General features: G+C 43.1%; 1 protein-coding gene across 1 annotated transcript; it reads right to left on the reverse strand.

Moving 5' to 3' along the window:
• Positions 1-547: 547 nt before the first annotated feature.
• LOC146862132 (thioredoxin-like) lies at positions 548-11,066 on the reverse strand. The gene is made up of 5 exons (XM_085643223.1): positions 10,908-11,066; positions 8,250-8,354; positions 4,133-4,192; positions 3,125-3,190; positions 548-750 (listed from the first exon to the last, which is right to left on the reverse strand). The coding sequence occupies exons 1-5, from the start codon at positions 10,929-10,931 to the stop codon at positions 688-690; spliced, it is 318 nt and encodes a 105-aa protein (XP_085499349.1). The 5' UTR covers positions 10,932-11,066; the 3' UTR covers positions 548-687.
• Positions 11,067-25,533: the final 14,467 nt, after the last annotated feature.

The following is a 25,533-nucleotide window of genomic DNA, read 5'->3' on the forward strand; positions in this document are numbered from 1 at the left end:
ACCCGCTACCTTGCAACTGTCGTTAGCCTGCTACCCCTTCCATGTGCCAAGAACATTACATAATACCAATTCAGGAACAAATTCGTACCAACTGTTGCCAGGTCCAGACTGGATACCAAAAGCAGCCAAGTAGCACTGCTCCCTTAGTCTCCTTGTGGAATCTCTCTCCGATCACCGAGCTCTACTTTCCCACTCCCTCTTAAAGCCTCACCTTGCCTGTTCCACATTAGCCTCAGAGTTGGAAAATGGGAGGCAGCAGGACTCAAAAAAACCAGCCTTCAAGGGCTCCAGCCCACCGAAGAATGTTCAGTGGTAATAAATGCCCGTCCAGTCTACTGCTCACTTCTGGTAAAGTGTCCTCTCCACAATGAAGGGGAGCAAATTCTGCCCAAGCCACCACCACATGAATCACAACTCACCAATATGAAATAAAGTAAATTCAAGGGATTCAAGTGAATTTTTATTAGAAAAATAAATTAATGCTTAAATATTCAGTCCCTTAAAAAGGGCCGGCTATAACACTAGTTTTTATTTATATAAATAAGTTTATAAAAATATATATATATATATATATATATATATATATATATATATATCAATCATGCGAGTTGCAACAATTTCCCTTTCTGCTGTGGTGCTGGAACAGTAGGAGACAAATTTCCATAGTGCAAAACAACAAGTGTAAAATCAGCTAAGAGCTCTCAGTTTTGCTTTGATTGCTGCCTCGTTAGCTCCTCTAACTGTAGCAACCTAAAGAAAAAAAATAAGTGAGAAAATGAGCTACAAACTTTTGTATACACCAACTTCACAGCTCAAAGACATGATAAAACATGCTCATCTCAAATGCTAAGAGTAAACCGTAGTATCAAATCCCTTGTGAGACTATAAAGAGATTAACAGTGCTTTTAGTAGCTCACGTCAACCAGGCAGAGTAAAAATTTGAATTGTTAATCTTAAAAACATACGATTTTAAACCTTGCTGCTTTTCAATTTACTTTGGACCTTACACATCAACGGAGATCTGTAAGAAGTGGTTTACTTAAATAATTTTTTTTTTTTTAAAGTTTAAAAAAAAAAAAACACAGATTCTTTGCACATCGCACCACACCCAGAGGCCTCAACCATCAATTGGATCACATTAGCAGAAAAGGCCCTAAAGTACACTTGCAGAGGGCCACCACCATTTCCAATATCAGGAACATAAAGGGAGCAGTTAGTAAAATGCTGATGCCATGGAGGCTTAGGTGGTCTCTTGTCAAACAAAATTAGGAAGAGACAACACTCCTAAGCTCAACCTCAAACAGCGGGGTATCAACAGGTCGCCTGCCGGGGGGGGGGGGGGGGGGGGGGTTTGGAATAGGCAGGAGATGCAAGTTAACCCTGCCGGGTGGTGCCCGTGGAAACGGCCAGACTGCGCTAGGGGCTAAGGCGCAGCGGTGAAAAGGCAGGAACGATACCCTCTGAGGTACGATGGACCCTGCGCAACCTGTATCTTGGTACAAAGATGCTACGAGGCCTAACCCCGAACTCACACTTCCGTGCCAGTGTCCAAGTGACGTCTTACGACATGAAACATTCACTACCCATGACCAGGAAACGGGGATTCTTTATTAAAAGAGGGGCAGTGCCACTCTGGGTCCCCGAGAATGCCCAACGATGGTTAACGCGCAATGGTGCAAAAATACCTCAAAATTCACTGCACAATTACTGCACCTTTTAAGAATCCTCCACTAGCAACCTCAGTCAGGTGATACGTCTTGGCAGGCTCCAAACTAGCCCTCCACCAAAGTGAGCATTCAGCTTGCTTGGCCATCCTGACTGCAGTGCTAAGCCAGTTCATAGCGCCTCGTGGATGGGAGGGGTGGTATTTTTTGGGAGTCCTAGACTGTCCCCCTAACTCAAGCACCAAACGTGTGGTATGCTGCTGCACACTTAGGCAGCCGCGCCACCCCCCACACCCTCCCCAGGAGCAGGAGAAAGCATCTGCGAGCAGGACACTGCATGGGCAACCCAGGAGCCTGCCACAGCACGAGCCTGGCCGTGAGGAACCCGGTTAGGCTGGTGAGGACAGCGAGGAGGGAAAACTCTGGGGCTGTCTGGTCCGGGTGTGGAGAGGTGGACAGCCTAGCCTTGCCAACGGGAGCAACCTGCCTCACGCTACCTGTGCCGGCGACCCCGGCCTAAACCCCACGAGGCTCACTATGTGTTCCTGCCACAGGATGGCCAGCACGATAGGATTACACCCTTTATATTATAACATACCACCACATCTGTCACTCAAAAAAGGAATGCATTACTGGGCAATGTAGCAATTATCCCATTCGCGCTAGCCGCCCATGCCTAGGCCCATTTCCACATGCCGAAGCAGTCGTGGGTGCTGAGGTTGTGTCGCCAGCCCTAGGCCTTGGTGTTGGAGGCTCCGGTTCCGGACATCCCGGGGTCACCCCCTCTACCCGCCAGCCTGCTTAGGCCACGCTGCACCACAGCAGCAGCTCCCCTGTGGAAGAGCTCAGCCAACTAAGCCTCTGGGTGCACCACACGGCAACGGCACGATTCGGTGAGGGGGGTTTCAGCACTCACCTGGCAACACCCAATGGCTTGCCCCACGATGATGGCAACGATGCCACCGGCTTTCCAATGACATCATATGCAGCAAAAGATCACGCATGCACCAAGGACAGAACGACCCCTTAGACAGCATGTCCAGTATTGTGGGGTCCGCAGCTCATCTGGTGCACAAGAGGCAGAAAACGTGGTGAGGCGGACTTCTGTATCCCTCACCCTGCCCGGCGCTCTAGACAGGACGCGGCACGCCTGCGACCCTGGTGGCAAGTCCTCAAGCCAATCCCCCAACCCCCTCTCCCGGAGGAAGGGGGGAGAGGTGGGGAGGAAGCCTGATGTCACTATAGGGCCACCCTCCTGACTGGCCCCCTGCGGTGGCCTCGGGCAGCCACAAAGTTGTAGCTAAAGCGTCAGAAATCACAATACAGGTATTTTAGTTTCAATTGTTAATGGTGTGGTACCAAACTCCAGTTTTCTACAGAAACAATATTAGCTGATAGAAGTGGTCTTAATTTGCTGTGCAAAGACTTCAAATTCTGGTAGAAAAGAACTCCGAAAATACCTTTTTAAAATCCTTGATGAAAACGAATGTGGGCATCGCTTCTATTCTGTATCTTTCAGCCAACACCTGTTGATAGGAGCATATGAATTCAGCACACATTTTAGCTCCATGGTAGACGCAGTTAAGATTCAAGAGTTTCAGTAGTGTCATGTCTTGTACACACCAAGCCAAGAAAACGAGGATTCACTATCAAAACAATCTATGCCTGCAGACTGCCACAAGTTCACAGTTAACACTGTACATTAAATTAGGCTAATGTAGGTTGATGCCAGTGCATGTTCAAAGTACATCCTTATATAGGCCACGCATTTTAAAGTCACGCTGTGCAGACTACAAAGTCAGCCAATAAAAATGTACTCAATTCTTAGGGTGTAGTAACTAATTTTAACTTTAATTAGGCTGCACCCTCTCTCAGCCAGCCATTTCAACATGCAGACAGTATCTGTACAGGGTGACAAAAATTACGTTTTCAAAAGGGCTGTTAAGAGGTTAGAGCAATACTGCTCTGCTCCCTTTGAGAATTTAGAGAAGTATAGTTATAAACTAAGACAATTTTAAAATAAAAACATTAAACCTAACACGATCCTACATAGTTATAGCCCGTCAGGTTTCTCTAGCTAAGGGCTGGGCATAGTACAGCTACGCGGAACTCTGCAAAGTTACAAAATCTCCCTGAAGTTCTACGAGTGGCAGTGTGCAGTGCAGACTGCAGTTTGTGCTGGTATTCCTGCCGCTTGGGTAGCAATTCAACCAGAGCGGCAGCTTGTGCACTTAGCGTTCAGGGAAAAAGCTCTGCTGCACATCACAAAGCAGAGTTTTCTGCACTCCACGAGCACCCTGTAGTGCGGAAAACTCAGAACGGAGCAAAGTTCCCAGGCCTACTAAGGGCTAACAAAAGTGCCAATACTAAGTAAATGGATTATAATTTGTGGGAGAGGAAACTGCTTCGGAAAGTTAATTGACGGATCACAGTACCAGTCATAACATAAGGTGCTCCGTTTCACTTACCGGAGTATCATCAACATCCACCTTCAAAAATACTACACCACGGTACTCCGTGCTGAACTTCTGCAGAAAGTACATAAAGAAAAAACAAAGTTATACACGTCATGGACACCACTCCCTCCTGCTAAGGAACCACGTGTTAAGCCACACTAAATACTTCATACAGTTTATCATAGACAACAGCAGCCATCAAGGAATGTGACCATAATGTGTGTGTTTAAAGACACGAATGGCCTTCTGGCAGATCATGGAGAACTGCCCTATCTGGATACAAAAAGAAAAAAAGAAAAAAATAGATCACTTAATACATACAGAAATGTAATACAACTTGGATAAAAACCAACAACTTGCTGTTCAATGGAGTATCTAGCTGTTTCTGATATACTAGGAATACTCTAGAAGTGCTAACCCCGCTCCCCCGTTTATGTACAGTCTGAATTGAGAAGATATGATGTCAATAAAAAAAATATAATTACACAAGGAGAAGTTAAACCAAACTTAGAGACATAACAGAACATTTGAGGGCTTAAATTAGCCAAGCAGGAAACCCAAGTTGCCACCTCAGTAATCCTACCCTGAACCTGGTGATTAGTAGCCTCTCTCGTGCCATCAATCCACTCTAGGTTTGGCTCCAGGGATGGAGCATAAGTGTGAATCTCCGTATACTTTGACCGACCGATAGAATTTGTGGTACTTCCTCAGGGTTCTGGAAGTTTCCTTAAATGTGGATTTAAGGTACATCAGTTTTCCATATGGTGGAAGGGTTGAAGAAAAAAATAAAAATAAAGGCCTGCCCAGGTTAGTTCATTCAATTTTGATGTGAAACCAGGGAATGTATGCTACTTTAGCAGGCGAGGCAATCTTTGATTGCTGTACTCTACTCAGTGAGGCATGTGGATTAGCCAAGGTGGACCACAACAAAATCCAGGAACCTAGCTTGATTGTATCCTCGGCACACTCCACCCCTGGCTCCTACTGTATAATATAGTTAAGGCAAGCTGAGAGGGGCACTCCCAGAAGTTGCTCAAGCACCCTTTTGTACACCACCAGCAGGGGCTTGTATTGGAGTATCCCCAAATTCCTGCACCATAGGCAAGGTCCAGGTGACACCTGTTCTTACAGACCTCTGGGATGAGGAACTACACGTTTTCCCCAATGCATTTGGCCAAATTAAAAACGTAACCCACAAAGCCTTAAAAGGTGTCCCTCTCCTTAGTGAACCTAGGCCCCCTCCCCAATTACTCCTAGCAACCATAACTACTCACAAATATGAAAAGTCCTCAGTCTGGGTGACAGGATGACCATGCAGATCTGTGCCCCTCATCTTAACGTTTCTGGGCTTGCAAACCATGAAACAAATCTTTGCTTGGTTGGTAACCAGGCTTAGTGTGCCCATACAAGACACTCTTGGAATAAAATATTTAAAGACAATAGGGTTCTAGATAATAAAAACACATCATTTGTATAATCACGCTGGGACCCTTTTCCTGCCACTTGAAGGAGCATCCGATACAGCATTTGAAAGTGCTGCACCAAGGCCATCGACGTACAAAAAAAAAACCCAAACAATGCAGGCGCCAAGACAGCATTGTCACACCCTTCTCCCTAATTTATAGCCATCTGTCCGTTCACTTAAAAGCCATACCCCAGAGATCTTAATGAAGGGCTCTCGAGAACTACACCAGAATGGCCCCCCACTCCAAATTCAGATAAAGCCCCCTATAGTTTGGACCCGACTATGCTCTTGAAGGCCTGAGAGATCCTTGAAGTCCAGGCAGACAGAGCCCTGCCTGGCAACAGTATATTTATTGACCAGTAGTTGTAAATTTAGGCATTGCTCCACAGTGCTCACACCTCAGAACCCATAACGCACCTCCGACAGCGTGCGTCACCTTGCCATACGCGAGGTGCTCTAGAACAGCTCTTCCACCAGCTCTCCTGCTGAATCCAGTAGAGTTATTGGCCAATAGCACCAAGAACATTGCAGGTTTCCCCTTCTTAAAAATTGGCACCATTACAGCAGTATGCCATGTCTGCAGGAGGTCCACTTTACAGACAGCATTAAGAAAATGTCAAAAAAAGGGGTGCCGATTTAGATAGGCCCATAGTGACCCCATCTAGGCCCAGGGCTTTCTTGGGTGACTAAATTGCCTCCAAGATATGTAGTAGATTAAGTCTACAGGGAAGACAACCTCTTTGTAATGGTGGGTGGCCCTCAAACTATAAACTTCTTTAAAATGGTCTAACCAATCTTCCAGGCTGATTGTAGTAACAGTGTTAGGCTTCGCACATACAGATGAAGAGATGTAGCCTAGGTCGGTCAAACTCAAATCAGGGGAACAGGTTTAGAGTCTTGGCAACAACCTTCAACATCGTGATTCTGGGCAAATCACTTAATCTCCCAGAGATCAACAAAAAAATAAAAATAGTAACGAATGTGTCCTCATGTAATGGAACAGGTACTCATGTAAAGCGCTCAGATACCCGATGTCAGGTCAAGTTCACGCTATATATTAAAAAAAAAAACTTCAAAGATCTGATATTATTTGCCTCCATCCAGTGGTGGCTGGTGAACTTTGAAAGTGGTGAGGCGCTAGTCACTGCCTCAAACTGCACCTTGAATTGTGAGCATAAAAAACAAAGGAGCCCCTATTCTGACGAGAGGAAGGAGTTCACCTGACAAAATGTAAAACAAATGTGTTATTTAATAAAAAGTTCTGCAGCCTTCACAGGGATTAGTCAAGCTTCAATGCCACACTTATTCGGTATTCCATGGCTGCCTTTACAGAAATGCATGTCAAAGCTATGGCATTTTCACAAATCTGAAAATTGTGCTGCTAAACGTACCATTTGGCCACTTTCCATTTTGTCACTTCTATTTCGTCAGGTGGAGAGTCCCAACCACTTTCAGAGTTCACCAGCCACCACTGCTTTTGAACAGTCCCTTTGGAGGAACAGAGTAGGGCTTGTTTCAGCATCGCTTATAAAAAAAAGGTGCTTAAAAAGCCCTGGCCCTCTTGTGCATGGAGATGCTCGGGGTCTTAGTCTCACCACTGCCAGGATCCTAAGCAATGAGTAGGACGTGGGCACGAGAACCACGTTCCAAAGTAGGTGTGAATTGCTGGTAGGTGCCGATTATAGTAGCCATGAACCTCGCTCTCGTTGCAGGGTCTGTGTAAAAAAACTGCCACTTTTTATAAAGAGTGCCGGCAGCACCCAGTAACACTTCCGGGGGAGATGGGCATTTATTTACCAACATCAACTGCCTAATGTGTTAACTGTTCAATTGGGCCTTCAAATGATTATATGTAGGAAGGCCACTTCGTCAGACAAAAGTGCTGTTGCCAGAAAAAAAAAAAAAAAAACTGGGTGAGTAGGCAGGTTATCCATTTGCTAGAATTTTTTTTTTTTTTTTTTTTAAAGTAACTACTTCTAAGATGAACGAAGAGAGGTGGCCTAGCCCAGCCTCGTCCGGCCCCACATTGTCCTGCCCTTGCCTTGGGCATGCGCGCTTTGAGAGCCTTTATTGTAGGCGACCCTTCGCATAGCCATTGTGGTGCCACCAGATGCTGTGGACTGTAAGACTGGTTAACCCATTTCCAGGGTACTGTGATGGCTTCCAGAGGTCAGTACTCACCCCTCATATGCAGCAGGACACATAGCAAGGCCTATTTGAAGTCCTTCACCAAGGGAAGGGATGCCTTAATAACTGGTCACCACAGATATAGTATTAAAGCAAGGCTTGTATACCTGAAACACCGGTGCGATCGCTCTGCACGGCCCACACCAAGACGCAGTGAAGTCCACGACGACCAGCTAAGATGAACGAAGAGAGGTGGCCTAGCCCAGCCTCGTCCGGCCCCACATTGGCCTGCCCTTGCCTTGGGCATGCGCGCTTTGAGAGCCTTTATTGTAGGCGACCCTTCGCTAGCCACTGTGGTGCCACCAGATGCTGTGGACTGTAAGGCTGGTTAACCCATTTCCAGGTACTGTGATGGATTCCAGAGGTCAGAACTCACCCCTCATATGCAGCAGGACACATAGCAAGGCCTATTTGAAGGGAAGGGATGCCTTAATAACTGGTCACCACAGATATAGTATTAAAGCAAGGCTTATGTACCTGAAACACCGGTGCGATCGCTCTGCACGGCCCACACCAAGACGCAGTGAAGTCCACGACGACCAGCTTCAAGTGGGACTTCACCAGGATATCGTCAAACTCCGCCTGGAGAAAAAAAAAAAAAAAAAAAAAAAGCACAAATTACAACAGATGCAGAAAATGAACAATCCCTGGGAAGTTCAGAAAACGACTCAGTTACCCTTCTAGCTCATCTGACCAATAGCAGTCATGACAGGTGCCCACCTCTTACCCTACACAGATTTTGATACTGTCCCCCATTCACTCCTTAGTCCGCCTGCAGAAATTAGGTATCATGGGTACTATCGGTGAGTGGCAGAAATACTTTTTAGCACGAATAACCAGAAAATTAGTTCTTGTTTGTAGCACTTTTAAAACTACATTAGGAGATGCATGTCAAGTTGAAATAAAGCCGAAGTGCCAATCTACCATACCTTGAAGATTCACAATCATGGAAAAGCAAATTGTGTTTTACACAGTCCTAGGTTACATTCAGACTACTCCACATGCCACAACCCTGATCCTCAGATTACACACGACATAAAGGGGCGAACCAACGACATGCACCCCTTGTTCTACACCGAGCCTCTGGCATCTGTAGGGAGCATTTTTTTATTATTAACTTGAGGTTTTGCTTTAGAGAGCCAGACGTTAGGGACTGCCTTAGCTACACCGATCTGATAAGGGTAGAAGCCACACTTGTGACGTAAGCCACACTTAGGACATAAAATTTGGTAATCAGTACTTATCTATGGATGGTCGTGATGGCAAGCGTGTTTACTAAGGAGCAAGGCCAAACCAACGTAACAAAGCGCCTAGCAGCAGAAGAGGGTATCAAAAAGAGAAACATCAAGTTGTCCATTAACTCAATAGCGGATAAACTGTTCTCCACACTACAGGACTATTAACACAATGACATTAACTTACTACCTCCTGCGGAAACTTCAACCTAGCGCCCCTTTTAAAGCCACTGTGCCCAAAACTGGTGTCTCAAAATACAGCTAAGAACATGAAGATGTACTTTATTACGCGCTTTCTAGATGTGATGGAGTGGCAACAATTGTAAATCAACTATTTAGTGTCCTGCACACACGTTTCAACTACTGAGGGCTCGAGAGACGCTCCGTGACCCACGTCCATGCTCAATACCTTGCACAGAGCACTTTGCCTTCGGACTTGTACATACCTAGTTCAGCACACAAACAAGGGGGAAAAGACAAAACCCGGTTCACGCATTTCAGAGGTGAGCTAGGTGATTTTTATAGCACCGAGGACTGAGTTCACGACAAGGGAAAGGTAAGCAAATAAATTCGTTTTAATAGAGCCTTACGAGTTTTTAATCACAATTATCTATGGCCGTACTAGGATTAGCCAAAACCATGTTGGATTAAGGAGATTGTGGTTTTGCTTTTAACCATTTTAAGCACAGGTGCGAATACCCCAGCTCACGTTCCCAATGGCTAAAAAGCCAAAACTAGTCGCTCGGCCTAGTAGAGACGGGCGGGGCAACAAACGAATAAGGGGGCATATTATCAAGCTGCCGCTAAAACGGCAATAATGGGCTTGATAATATGCCCTATGGAATTCCAATTGAAGCCCATGTTAGATGTAAAGGACGTCTAACATGGGCTTCTATTGGAATTCTCTGCGGCATATTATCAAGCCCATTATCGCAGCTTTAGCGGCAGTTTTCTGCCGCTAGAGCGGCGATAATTCTATCGCCTGGCTTGATAATATGCCCCAAGGAGAGCCCAGTCAAGGAAGGTTCTGGCTCGGATCTTTAAGCTCGAGCCCTGACAGTGTTTGCTACGTGAATCAAACAGGGAACACCTACAATATAAAAGTCTATTCAAAATTAAATCAGAGTAGGTTTCTTCAACGTGGGAAGGCTTGGAAATAAATGCGTCACATCACACTGCACCAATAGAAATGCATTAAGAGTGGTACTTGTCTAATGTGTTTAACTTAGAAGAGACAAGTCACTCGTCATGTAAACCCTGTACTTGGCCCAGATTATAAAGGAACTTTATAGTAAAGTGCTTTCATTTTGTGAAAATGGTGCGAAGAGCGCACAATTTATTTAGGCAGGTTCTCTTGTTTCACTTTGTCCAAAGCAGCCGGTAAATGGGTATCAATTTGCCTCATGTTAAGGCTTAGTTAGCTTTCATCTCCGTGCCAGTTTCTGAAGTTTTACTTAGCGCGAACTTCGAGCGCTTTACCTGAACACCAGTGATATTAGGTCACATTTATGGTGTGTACCCGGGACGAGATTAAGGTGTTTGACCAGAATCACAGGTTGTTGATTAGACGCCGAGATTCGAGCCGGTCTCCCAGCTGGACAGCTCTAGTCCTTAGGCCACATCCTGGGTAGGGAGAGGTAAGAAAGCGGAAAATTCCAATAGTACCACGAACTGGGCCAGGTTTAAGCTTCCGGCCGCTCGCCCACCTCTACTAATTAATACTTAATCAGAGAAATATTCATCCACTGCTACCAGGACACTTTTAAGGAACACCTGGAACAAACATTATTTCTCATATCCCTCCTTCGGATCTCTCTCCAGCTAGGCCGCAGGGTCAGAGGTAAGCATAAGAGTGGACAAGAAAAGTCAAAACGCCGCCCAGATTGAACAAGAGACTTACCACACTTCTGATTTTTTTCACCATGCTGAATACAGGCCGAGGGAAAAAAATGCAATTGAAAATCTACTCGCGCAAAGACCAGCAACACAACGCAGAACCGACAGCCAATGTAGGAAAAGTACTATGCACGAGCAAGCCGAGGGGCTTTTAAACCTATGAGAGTGGGCGGAGCCGCGGCACGGTGCTCCTGTGGGGGAGGGGGTTCCTTTTATCTTAAAAACAATCAACGCTACGTTTTTCCTCCGACCTAGACGTTGGAAATTGAAAAGATTAAAAAAGCTTCGTTTTCTAGATACACAACTGGAGGGTACACACTGATAGCATTGTTGAGGGGATGGAGGTGCTTCCGAAGGGCACCTGTGCTTCTGAAGTGAAAAAAGTTGCCGCTTAGGGGAGAGTGTTTCCAGGCACCTTTTCCAGCTGCATTCTGGTACTCGTTGTTTGACTTTCATCATCATTAATCCAGGCCTGGAAGTCCAGTGCGCTTCGGCGCCTCAGCACGGGGTACAAGCGCTTTAAATGACAGAGCACAATCACAGAATGAAGAAAATAGACGAGGACTGAACACAATCACTCAGCAGAATTCTGTTCTGCCTGCCGGTTTATATTTTGTATGTGTTTGTTACTCAAGCATGCAGTGCATCCCAGATTCTGGAGGTGGGACAGTAGCAGAGGCAGTGACCCTGTCTGGATCCACCAAGCCTGACCTTTTCCCAGAGCAACAACCACTATCTCGCCTCTATTTGGGCAGGGAACAAATGTGGTCAATTTCCTTCGGTGAACCTTAGAAGTACCATTTAGATCAAGAGTAATTTCGGTGTTGCTGACAAACATCAATTGTAACTTAGTAGGTCTGTCTAAATGTTTAGGTAACGTTTTATAAACATATCAAAATATGATGCAGTAAGTATATGTTAAAATGACATCTAAAATGACATGTACATTTGTAGTATAATTCCTTCTGTTAATTAGAAGCTATGATTTGGGGCTTACATTCAAGAATGTTACTTTCAAATATATTTTGTCGAAAGGCACTGTGTGCGGATTGTACATTTCATGACCAACTTTATTCGTAGTGAAGGAAGTGACCCGACTAGGGTTACCCGGGTCACTCACAACCTCCTCTAGCCTCCAAGAAATGAAGAGTCGGTGACGCAGTAGAGAATACAAACCAAGTTATTTGATTGTAAAATGCGCTGCAGCGGAGTCCAGTCAGACTAGCCTCCTTCGATGCTACCGAGGGGACTGACTTTCCCCAGCATAAAGGTAACAGTTATACATTTCTACAACTGGGCAGTGACACGCCCTCTCTGTAACTTTTCACAGGGAGACAGCTTGAACAAAGGGGCACACAAAGATGAGCTAAGAGTCTGAGACCGCTCACACACTATCTCTCTGGCAAGGTCATTTAGTCTGTGCTTGCTGCTGGAATAGTGGGAGCAAGGGATAAGTATGCGTTAACAAGCGACTTTCTCATACTCCAGTGAGGCCTAACCTTGGAGATGCAAATGCATCCCGGCAGCTTTCTGCTGAGACAAGCAAAATGAGACAAAAGCTTAGTTTCAATCATAGAGCAAAATCGTGGCTGCATGAGAGAAAATAGCGGCATAGATGCCAACCTCAACTCACAGACTATTTTCAGGAATTGACAATAAAGATGATTCAGAAATAGCTACATAAATGCTAACATAATACAACGTAAAGCATGAGTGATGTGACCATAACACATTTCAATTCCAACAATAGAAACACGGTACTGGTAAGAATTAGCATTTATAATTTCCAGTTCCCTTTTAAAGCGGCACAGAGCTGTGCATATTAATTTTGAGTTTGCCACATCAAAAGTTCACCCATAAATTGTCAGAACACCCACCTTGCCAAACTTTTGGCTCCTTCACTACATTTATAGTTGGAAAACCCTAAGTTTCAGCAACGGATCCTCAGCCAGTTCGGCCCTTGGAAGCCCTTGACATGGTGGTCCATCTTTGACTGGATCACTGTTAGAAATGTGATTCCTGGTTGGCTGAGGTATGCACCCAGGCCAGGCAGGAACCAACACTCTAGTCATGATAAGGTAGATACTTACTAAACATAACCTGTGCTCTCCCTCTGGCAGCTCGGCACAGAGCAGTCAGGCTTATCTAAAGAGGCATTGTGTAAACTCGCTCTCCCTCCTTCTCCATCTCCCTTTCTCTCTCAAAATATATTAGATTCTGAACATAACAAGACCAAAAAGTTGAGATACCAATTTTTAAAACAATAAATGCAGAACAGGGCTTAGAAGCAAATAGTGCCAAATATGTTACTTTTGTCAGGAACTCAGGCGGGTAGCGCCTACCTTATTGCGGAGATAGGACTTCATCTCCCATAAGGCCAGAGGAAAAGGAGGGGCCTTTTATAGGGACTGTCGCACGCACGTAGGTGTGCGTAATTCATATTTGGGTCTGGTGTTCTCTCGCGGCTGCGAGAGGATAGCAGCTGCCGGTTGCCGCTCTGCTCTGTTCTTTGTCCGCGCAGAAGGAAGCCCGTTTTCCTGGAATTGTTCAATTGACATAGCCGGTAACGAACTACGTCCCGGGTGAGTAGAATTGGGAACCCGATTCTTTTCATTTCTACTTGTTCCCGGACAGTATCTTCGTTGGGTGCTTGGTGGCTAGGATTTGTCCCAGCCGTCACGTCTAATCTCTTTGGGGCATCTTGGATTCGATAACTCTGCGGACGCGGAGTTAAACAACCTTTCAAGAGCAGAATGCAGTGGTGATTGCTAACCACGCATTACCGTTTCTATCATTGTGCTTTTTGTGTGTTTTTTTCCCCCTTTCCTTCATTTGGGTTTTGTGGCTCATCAAGTCAGGACATCATGCTCAGTATTATTTTGGGGAATATCAATTACTGGACTGGTCTTCTTTAATGTGGCGGAAACAAAAGAAGACAACAGATTTTCTTTGGATTATTTCTTTCTCGGCCCTTTGGGAAAATAACTATTGAGGAATATCAGAAAACCTTTTATCCGCTCTGTGGATTAAGACACTGTGTAATTCCCAGCATTTTTGTTCCTTTATTTTTTCTCATTGAACGTAGTCTTATTATTCTATGGGCTATAGGAACCGATATGTATGTGGTCTGCCTGCCATAATTTATCTAGTGAGATGTTGCCTTTAGATGTGAATTAATATGTTTCATTATGCCTTGTAGATATCTGTTTATGAAGAGAGAGAGAGATTCCCAGGTGCATGACGATTAAACAGGATTTCTGTCAGACGATTAAGGTACATTGGAGTGACTAGCGAAACCATATGAGAGTAGAATTCCTGTGTTTGTTTATTCATGGTGATTGTCCTTTGTTTTACAGGTTCCCTTTCCCCGCTGTTCTCTTCCTATTCTTCCCTCGCCTGATCGCCATAACACTCTGTGGTTATATTCAGAGTTGGGGATGTCAGTAGGTGGACCCTTATTGCTTTGACTGGATTCTGCAGAGTTCTGATCTCTGAGGAACAGATTTCTGAAAACTTAGCACCGACTGGCTATAGGACCCACCTAACAGCGAGGTGAGTCAATTTCGAGACCTCAAGTGCAGGATGCATCAATCTTCTGCACGGGGTGAAGGTGATGCATCAGTTGCGAAGATAGGTGTCCGAGACTAGAGGCTTTGAGCGATGTGTCAGATTCTGCCACGCAGTGGACGGGATGTGTCAATCTCACCAAGCTGCAGTGTTGGTGATACGCTGTCCGATGCTTCGATCTCTGGAGGCACAGTGCTGGTTCCGATGCGATGAGTCAATTTGTACTTCTGTAGCTTGTAAATGCGCTGGTTCTGCTACACGCAGACAGGAGATGCCTTGGAATCCGTGTTGCAAGTGTCTGGGCCGCTTCCAGTGAGCCAGGCACAGGAGTAGGGGTAGAGTGTCTGATATACCTGGGTCTCAAGCAACAGGAGGCAAGCCAACAAGCCCTTGGAGATCACTTAGAGTGAAGGCATAGCCCAGCTGTCCTTCAGCAGAGTCAGAGACCTGCAGGCATTAGGACAACAAACAGAAAAGCAGGCCTTCCAGATCAGCAGTCCAGTTGAGTCCTCTAAGCGGCACAATAGTTCTTCTGGAGGAGCGTCAGTTACAAGTCCAGTGGTATCTGATTTTAGGGGGTCAGAGACCCACAACAAATACCATAAAGTGGCTATGATATCGGGGTGATTTCAGAGCAGCACTTTGAAGTGCAAAAGTATCCCTTTCAACCCAGTCCTGTTTGTCAGTCAATCTGTGTGTGTGTGTGTTTGGGGGGGGTTATCAGTCCTTTTTGTTGGGACAGGACACTGCCTATTCAAGTGAATTGTTAGCGCATGCATTCCATCCCGCCCAGGCAAGGCCATCATAATTCAAATGTGTGTAGATGTGTTCTCCGACACAGTTATCCTTCCTCTGTTGTGGCTGTTTAGAGGGAATGCACAACGTGTAGCTGTCACCCACCCCAGACATGTTTTGGGGACAGGCTGTCAGGCATATAGAGCAGTAGATGCAGAGAAATGTCCATCTTCTAAAAGTGCCATTTCTAAAACAGCACTGTTAAATCCAACTTCCTCAAATGAGGAGGAGTTATCATTGCCATTCCAAAGTTATGAAACATGAAAAAGCTACTCGTCTCTGATCAGGAATTCCAGTTTAAAATTGTAATAAGGAATTCCCAGTGTTAGGCTATAAGAGGGTTTAGGCTTCACAGTAGTGAAAAGCAAATTTGAGGGTTTGTCACTATCAGAACAAGCAAAGATTGAACACATATTCCCGCCCTTTTACTTACATGGCACCCTAACCATAGGGTCACTTAGGGCCTACCTTAGGGGTGATGTATATGTAATAAAATGGAGGGGGGTAAGGGTTGGCAAGTAGTTTCAAATACTAAGTCAAAGTGGCAGTAAACTGCACACATAGGCCCTGGTATGACAGGCCTGATACGGGTTGAAAGGCTACTTATGTGTGTGGCTCAATCAGTGCAGCAGGCCCACTAGTAGTATTTGACTTACAGGCCCTGAGTATATGTTATACCACTTTACAAGGGACTTACTAGAAAACCAAATATGCCAAAAAGATGTAAACCAATGCCACCATGTTTAAGAAAGAGAGCACATACACTTTAGTACTGGTTATCAGTGATAAAGTGCTCAGAGTCCGAAAGCCATCAACAAGAAGGTCAGAAAATGAGGAGGAGGAAGGCAAAAAAGCTTGGAATGACCCTTCAGAGAGGGCGTTTTTCCAACAATCGCCTTGTCACAGTGAGGGATGCCCAGCCTTATTTAGAGTGGGGCAACTATTAATGGTGTCCGAGGAAGCAAACTGTGGAAATGCAGGGATTGAACACCGAAAGCAAAAGTCAATGCCAAGTTTCCTGAAAAACCCTGGGGAGCCCTAAGTATTCAAGTGTCATGAAAGTGCACCCATCTCATGAGGGATACACTTTCATTACGGAGACACTCGCAAAAGCGCGAGTATCACTAGATATGGTGAGCAGCTCTCATCTAGGTCAGCAGAGGTCAGGAACTCCACTCGTCGAATGACTGCCTGAAAAATGCTCTCTTATTGTACACATAAACATACTTGTCCTTTATTAGGCTTCACTCACTTTACTTGCATGCTGCAAGCAGAAAAGAACAGTTTCTTATCTGAGCAGTTTAAGGGTGGTGCTCAGAAATTATTAACGGTAAAAAGGGTCTCTTTTTGATTGAAATGGTTATTTTGATTTGCCCTTGCACATTAAAACATAGGTGCAGAGCTTTAAGTTAAATGAAAAAAGTGGGGCGGTTCTAAATCGGGCGTGGCCTGTGTAGGTATAGTCATAGCTTAAACATGTCAGCACATTTTCTGTGATTCACATAGTGCACACCTGGCCATAATTTTGGTGCCTCTGAGCTTTGGTATTGCATCCAGATATAAAACAACTTACATACACATAAAACTTGCCAGGACTATTGGCTTTGTCAATGTTTGTCTGTGTGCGCTCTGTAGAAAGGCCAAGGAATTGGATGACTATGTATTCTGAACACCTTTTTGACCCACTCTCAAACACTGTGGGAAACTCGCACCGCCTTCTGCCTGAAAATGAGAGCTCTCTTTCACGTTAGTTATAAACACCTAGAGGCGACTGAGCTCAAAGCATGCACTATACAAGAGTAATATGCTGTATGGAAAACAAAATACGAAAACACAACATATAGCTAACACTCTGGTAGAGTGAAAGGTTCAGCAAAACTTGTGAAATATAAACGCAAAGTAAATCACTGACATGAGTTAGCTGAACATTTATTACATGAATTCCTCAGAAATCATCTTGTTTTTCTCTGTAAAGTTAAGGACATGAATGTGTAGAGCCCGGCAGGGACCCGTTTTAATGCCGGTTTAAAAATACTACTGGGTCTGAGACCAAGAGGGACCCGTCCCACTTACAGCCCTGTAAAGGTGGATCAAAGAGCTACGACAGCTAGGAAAAAATACTCAGTGGATGATTCAGGAAAATCACTATGGCAAATTAAAATGCTTGTTCAGTAATAAAAGAGCACACAAAGTTAAATTACAGATACAAGAGGAAGTTCTGTAGCTGTTCAGCAGTTGGGGATGGTTATCAGCCATTTATTTGGCTTAAGCGTCTGGGACTAAAAAAAATATGGTTGTTATTCTTTGCTTACATTTCTTCTGCATGGTTGAGTCTAAGAATAAAGATTGCTAATTGGAAGAATCACATCTAAGAAGATTTGATTACATTCATCCCATTTCATTCTTCAGTCCTCCCTCTTAAGGCTGTCTTAAACTCCAAAGCTAGACTCGTTCCTATAGCACGAAAGGCCATGATTATACCTGCCTTTATTGGGCATCTTCCTGACCCTTAATGCACTTTCTTTCCAGGTGAATACCAGGCAACAAAGAGACCACAGAAAGTTTTAAGATTTGAAATTACACCTTTCCAAAATGTCCACTTTTTATGGCATTTTGAATTGCGGTCACATCAATTACACAGAAACGCAGAAGATTTGGGTTGAAGTTTACTGGTCTCAGAGGCAGGGGCGTGGGCATCTGTGGTGCAGCCACAGCAGAGGCACAGGGGCCCAGAAGTGAGAGAGGCCTCATGCTGCTCTGCACTGGCTTCAGTGTTGTGTCTAAAATGAAGGTCACTCAGAATTATTTTTGCAAGGCACATCAACAACGAGGCAGGGTGAATGCTGGAAGGTGAAGGCGACCTCAGGCACATCCATTCTGCTGGACAGGGTGTGTGGTCCCTGGGGGTACTCTTCAGGTGGATGAAGTGGTGAATACCGTCTGAACCAGTTATTGAATGAGTAACAAACATATAGGGCCCGATTCACAGAACTAACTTAAGACAAAATCCTAAACTTACTACCATTTTGGTATTCACAGAAGGCACTTACTCATTTTGGTATTCACAGAAGGCACTTACTCATTTCGGTATTCACAGAAGTTAGGAGTCCTAACTTTAGGACTCCTAAATGCCTTCTGTGAATACCGAAAGTCTTAAAATTAGGATTTTTCTCAATTTAGTAGTCCTAAGTTTAGGACTCCTAACTTTAGGACTCCTAAATTCCTTCTGTGAATACCGAAAGCCTTAAAATTAGGATTTTTCTCAGTGTAGTAGTAGTATAGTTAGGACTCCTAACTTTAGGACTCCTAAATGCCTTCTGTGAATACCGAAAGTCTTAAAATTAGGATTTTTCTCAATTTAGTAGTCCTAAGTTTAGATTTAGGACTACTAAATTGAGAAAAATCCTAATTTTAAGACTTTCGGTATTCACAGAAGGCATTTAGGAGTCCTAAAGTTAGGAGTCCTAACTATACTACTACTACACTGAGAAAAATCCTAATTTTAAGACTTTCGGTATTCACAGAAGGCATTTAGGAGTCCTAAAGTTAGGACTCCTAACTTCTGTGAATACCGAAATGAGTAAGTGCCTTCTGTGAATACCAAAATGAGTAAGTGCCTTCTGTGAATACCAAAATGGTAGCAAGTTTAGGATTTTGTCTTAAGTTAGTTCTGTGAATCGGGCCCATACTGATTATACTAATAATTGTTAAAATGTGTTTATCTGTTGCTTTATTATATTTTTAAGTTGATCTGTGTTTATATAACATATGTTTTATATGCTATGTATAGTTTGTGTATTTTTTTTGCAGATTTAAATAGCACGAACTTGACCTGAAGGTATTGGAACGCTTTACATGAGCACCACTTACGTTATACAAGGACATATTACGTTTTTGATTTGCCCAGAATCACAGGATGTGGAGTCGACCCCGAAGCTCGAACCTTGGTTTCCCAGCTCTAAGGTCGGCAGCCTAGCCGCAAGACCACATCCTCTCTCCTCTGTGCATATGATTTGCATAAACCGTAACAATTATTTACAGTATTAAATATTCTGCTGTAGTAGGTATATATTGATTCTAATGGGGTAGTTCTGTAGGGAAATACGCAATTTCTTTCAAGTTGAAATATTTATAGCCTCATTAACTGGGAAATTGCAATAAATGGTGTGACCCATATAATATTACTAAAAGGTGAACTAATAAATCACAACTGACACAAACTCTGTACTTTGCATGGTACATTAACATTCATATATTGCAGAGAAACACAAACGTCCTACATCAAAGACACAGGACTGTTATGCACCATAAAAAATTACATAATTGAGTGCCATACAAAGTGTTTATCACATGAAACATAAACTAATGTACAAGACACTTGACATTAAACAGAGAACACAAAATAACTCAATTGGCGTCCGTTTATATCTCTTTAGAATGTTCAAACATATATCATTGATTCTTGGCGGTAGATATGTGAGACATTGGTAATGAACACCTATTCATATCATCGACCTTTCAACCCTTACAGCAACGTGTGTTCATGCAAAACATCACAGTGGGTCTTCATCAAGAATAGAGAAAATCAAACCAGCTTGTGTGATGAAGGATAATGGGTGTCAGTAATAGAGCAAAATAAATTAGCTCAAGAGTTGGAAAAGGGGTATCCTGTATTAGGCCAGTAGGATCGTACCTGGTCACATTATCTTGCTTGATGCTATGTTCAGAAAAAACTCTTCTCATGTTGTAGTGGAATACAATGGATCAAGAGTATCCTGGAATAAAGCCGGTCCTCAATGAGGACCAGTGTCACTAGGATACTGGGTATTTGTGAAAAGCACTCAAATTAAGAAACCATGAGGACAGAAGTGCACTGAAACACTCTTAACTTATTCAAAGGAACTCGTTCTCATCAGGATATTTGATTTGATATTATATCCAAATTAAAGGGCGCCACGCATGTTGGGCCCCATGTGGAGGTTTCGCTAGGAAGTGTGTACCTCTGAAATCCACCAAGGTTTCTCTGCAATAAAAAAGTGAATTGGGTTAATAACAACTGGAGCACACTCATCTACAGTGAAACGTACGGAAAAGGAAAGGAAAGTGATCACTTAGACTAACCCTCGTTGGTGGCCTCACCTTATTAGTTTTGCGAGAGGGAGTTTTTCGACCTCTACCGCGGAGTGTTATGTCCAAACTGTAAAGCAACGAGGCCAGTGTCGGAACAATAAATAAGGTGGACACTACGTGAACGTGCACGCCACAGGTACAACATAAGTAATCCAAGTCCACGCTGTAATGGACAGCTGGAAGTGTGTCAACCTAACACACCAGGTAACGGTCGCCATGAAAACTTGCCACAGCATACGACTAAGCATGAATGGAATGTTAGTCGCGTAGTGTAATCTCATCCAAAGTGATCTCAGCGAAAGGGGCTGCCACAGCTGATTAATCTAAGTAGAGAGCAATCGCATGAGTCAAAGCGACTGCAACAAATAATGTAAATTACACCCGAATTACCGTGACATATAAATATCTCCTGATATGAACTATTGTGCTGACAGTTTTTATGTAGTTGTTAAACAGTGTATCTGAAATGCCATCTATGCGCTAAAATGAATGTTATGACATCCACAAACATCATACATTGTACATGTATAGGAATTTGACTTCTGTTGCGAGTTACTTTAAATCGGATGTTTTGTACACACATATTTATTTTCAGAGTCACCATTGATTGATAGAATGAATGTAGGCATATCCACTTATAGGATCTAATGATTTCCTTAGATGACTCTATCTTCTTTTAATCCTATGCACACCAAGACAGAGGGTCTGTGTTGCTCAATGGTATTTTTCATGCTCATGTCACTTCCATTGCATTATGGCAATACAGATGTAATTTACATTCTTTGTTGCAGTCGCTTTGACTTATGCGATCCCCCTCTAGTTAGATTAATCAGCAGTGGCAGCAGCTTTTGGTGCAATCGCTTTTGATGAGATTACACTACGTGACTATCAATACCATTCATGCTTAGTCCGATGTAGTGCCAACTTTCCGTGGCAACCGATATCTGGATTTTCAGGTTAACGCGCTTCCTCGCATCACGTTCGTTGCACCGGCTGTCCATTTGAACGTGGGCTGGGAATTCCTACACGGTCAGACGCCGACCATGTCAGCTGCAACAGCAGCACAGATGCGGAGTGACACTGAACCTACCCTGGATTCATAAGGGAATGGGTATACAGAACTAAAACACTAACCTACAGGAACCATACAGTGCTAATACCGATGGCATTAGTCAGTGAAGAATATGACTAAATTCTACACCCTGATGAAGTCTACGGAAGTTGGATGAAACACGTTGGCTGGTTTAACAATACCAATGTGAAGAATAAAGGAATTTTGGACTCACACCAATTGGATGGACAAAATTATCTTGGAAATCTTATTTGTTGGTGTACTTCACATTTGTGATTGATTCAGCATTGGTCTTTGGAACTGCTTCCTTGGCACAGCGGGAGTAGTGGATTTGCACACCTCATGATAACAACACTTTCAATATTGGACTTACTGTGGGGGATTCTTGGGGGAGGTGCATTTTGTGTGCATTTTGGGCTTGCTGTTTCGATTTAGTTGTATCTGGACTGGGAATACGTAGGCTGCACCTTTGGCGTTCACTCTTACATAGTAACCACCTTGTCTTAATTTGTTCAAACACCGGCCTTGCCCCTTTACAGTTTGGACATCGCATTCCGCGGTAGAGGTCGGATTTACTCCCTCTCGTAAAACTAATCAGGTGACCCGCCCGATGAGGGTTAGTCTAAGCGATCACTATCCTTTCCTTTACGTTTCATTGCAGGTGAGTACGCTTCAGTAGTTTTGAACCCAATTTAATTTTTTTATTGCAGTGAATCCTTGATGGATTTCAGAAGTATCTGCTACCAAGTGAAACCTCCACGTGGGGCCCAACATGCGTGGCGCCCTTTCGTATAGATATAATATCATGTCAAATATAGAGATGAGAATGAATTCCTTTGACTAAGGTAGGAGTGTTGCAGTGCACTTCTGTCCTCACGTTCTCCTAATATGAGTGCTTTATACCAATATCATGTATCCTAGTGACACTGGTCCCCATTGAGGACCTGCTTTATTCCTGGATACACTTGATCCATTGTATTCCACTACTACATGAGAAGAGTTTTTCTGGACATAGCATCAAGCATGATGATGATACTATCCTGACCAGGTGATATCCCACTGACCTAATATAGGATCGGGGCTCGAAACTCTACTCGCCCGCATTTGCAAGCTAGATTCAATTAGTGTGAGCTATTTTTAGGTCCTACTCGCCCTTTCTTGCAAGTAAGAAGACAGACTGACTTTTGACCTCTGTCTCTGAAAGCAGAGGAAATGTGACAAGATAGCAAGATTTAAATGCATCTTTATTGCTCACAAAGTGAATGAGCAATAAAAATGCCTTTAAATCTTGTTAACTTTTCACATTTACTCTGCTTCCAGAAAGTGAGGTCAAGTGCATTTCAGTTAGGTCGAGGAAATTGTTTAGGTTACTAGACCTGCAAGTCTAGTAAAAATTAAATGATTTTTCGAGCCCTGAGTATACCATATTTTCAACTCTTGAGCTCATTTATTCCACGGTATTATGGACACCCATTCTAAAGAGTAGTAAATGAACGCCTAATTGAGTTACTTTGGGTTCTCTGTTTAATGTCAAGTGTCTTGTATATTGGATTTGTATGGCACTCATGTATGTTATTATTTGTGTTGCATGATAGTCCTATGTCTTTGATATAGATGACTTTTGTGTTTCTCCACGATATATGAATGTTAATATACCATGCAAAATACAGCGTTTGTGTCAGCTTTGATTTATTATTTAATCTTTTAGTAATATTGTTTGTGTCACACCATTTATTGCCATTTCATAGTTAATCAGAATATAAATATTTCAACTTCAAAGAAAATGCTTATTTCCCTATTGAACCAATTGTTGTTACATAGTAGTAGGTTTATAAACAAGTCTCTCAGGGGTGTTCTTATTGTAATTACAGGTAACAGAATGTGCCTATTTGTCACACTGCTTGATAGCAAAGGGGTCTCAACAAGCACTGGGTTTCCTTTTCACTGTTATATATGTAACCTTTAACTGCCTCTTGTGTAAGCCATATTTCTTATGAGCAGACTTTAAAAGTGTTTATTTTCAACAGGTTTATATCCACAAATTGCATGCAACAATTCTTCACCTGCTATATTCCTTAAAATCCTGCATAAAAAAAATTGCATTCTATCAAACTTTTGTTATTGTTACTTACTTCCGTACCCTTTTTTTTTTTTAAAGTGCACCACAATTTCCCTTCTTTCTCCTGCCTGCCTCTTTTGTATATACATTTGTCTAAATCTCATGCCTGTCCATCTTAAGCTCTTTTGGAAAACATAACTATCTTATCAATTCCAGCAAGCACTTGCTTCTCACATAGTCCCTCTAATGATCACACCTCTGTCAATAATGTACCACAGAGAAACTGGCGGGAATTCATGGAACGAGCATGCAAATCTTACCCCAAAAACGAATGGGCTGACCACTAACTTTAGATTCCCTGGTAGGGTGTTACTCACAGTATAGCGCTTCATTGTCTTGTCAGAGGTAGTATGTGCTATTTCATTGCAATTAAAATATTTAACTTCAATATAAGGAATAGAAACAGTCTGAGGTGAGACTTCAATAGCCAAAGATCTGTTGTGAGGCAAGAGGACTGACAAGTTTCAACTACATTTCTTGGATAAAGCTTTGCTGGAACACTAATATACAGTCATTCAGTAAAAGTCACAGTGGCATAACTGACGAGCACCAACCAGTTAATTGGATCCTATATTGACAAAGTATTTAGGTTCAAGTCAACTTTTTAAAGGTAAATCTCTTTCTTGGTCACAGCACATGATTTGTGTCTTATGTTTTGCATTGGGGTCCATAATGGTAATTGTGTGTTCTGCACTTTTTATACAGATGTTTAAAAAAGAGGAACTAGGCCTCCATACCACAAAACAATATGACTTAGGAAATTGATCATTGGCAGAGGGCTCTATCTGTGACTTTGGCAAGTAATAATAAAAATAAGGCAATTTGCAAAGCGCATGACTAATTCAACAAAGTGTCCCAGCACTAAGACTCCACTCTTGTGAGGATAGTACAAGTAAAGTACATTTCTGATTGAAAACCTGAAGTGAAGGACCAGGTTTTAAGCAGCGTCCTGAAGGAGGCCTCGGCTGGGGCCTGTTGAATTGTTTAAGGCAGAGAGTTTCAGATCCTAGACACCAGGTGGCTAAAAGAACTGCCCCTGATTCTCACTTTTTTAATTAAGGGACATAAGCTAGTTTGCCCCCAGATGAACTTAAATTCCTGGCTGGTGCATAAGGTATGACCACAGACTGAAGGTAACACAGAACAGCATTAGATAATGCCTTATAAATCACAAAAGCAGAGAGTTTTAATCGCAGTTCTGTGCCTGACTGGGAGCCAATATATTTTGCTCAAGCCCTTTCCTATGGAAGCACATTTAGGAAGTTTTAACAGCAGACGTGTCCACAGAGTTTTGAATGTGCTGAAGTCTACTGGGAGAGGCGAGGGAAACAACCTTTAGAAAGCAGGCATTACATCGTACTACCTTTACATAGCAGTCATTACATCGCAGCATCCTTTACATCGCATGTCATTACAATGCAGCCATTACATCGCATATCACTACAACGCATGTCATTACAACACATGTCACTACAACGCAGGCATTACATCGCAAATTATTACAATGCATACCGTTACAACGCATAGTACCCTTCCACTATCCAACACTAACCCTACTGTTGCATTCAATGGAGTTAGAATAGTACTTTTTACCCCTACACTATCCAACACTTAACCTACTGTTGCACTCACTGGAGTTAGAATAGTAATTATTACCCCTATACTATCCAACACTTACCTTAAATGCGATTTAATGGTATGCATTGTAATGGTATGCGTTGTAAAGGTATAATGTGATGTAATGGAATGCGTTGTAAAGGTAGTTTCTGAAAATGCGATGTAATTGCATGCAATGTCAAAAAATGATTGTAAAGGACGTTGCAATGTAAAAACTGCGTTGTAAAGGAATGCATTGTAAATGTATGCATTGTAACGTCATACATTCGAGAGGCGGCGATAAAGAGCATTGCAATAGTCCTACCTGGAAGTGATCGGAGCTTGAACAAT

The sequence above is a fragment of the Triturus cristatus genome, chromosome 2_2, assembly GCF_964204655.1.
Source record: "Triturus cristatus chromosome 2_2, aTriCri1.1, whole genome shotgun sequence".
In the NCBI taxonomy this organism is placed as follows: Eukaryota; Metazoa; Chordata; class Amphibia; order Caudata; family Salamandridae; genus Triturus; species Triturus cristatus.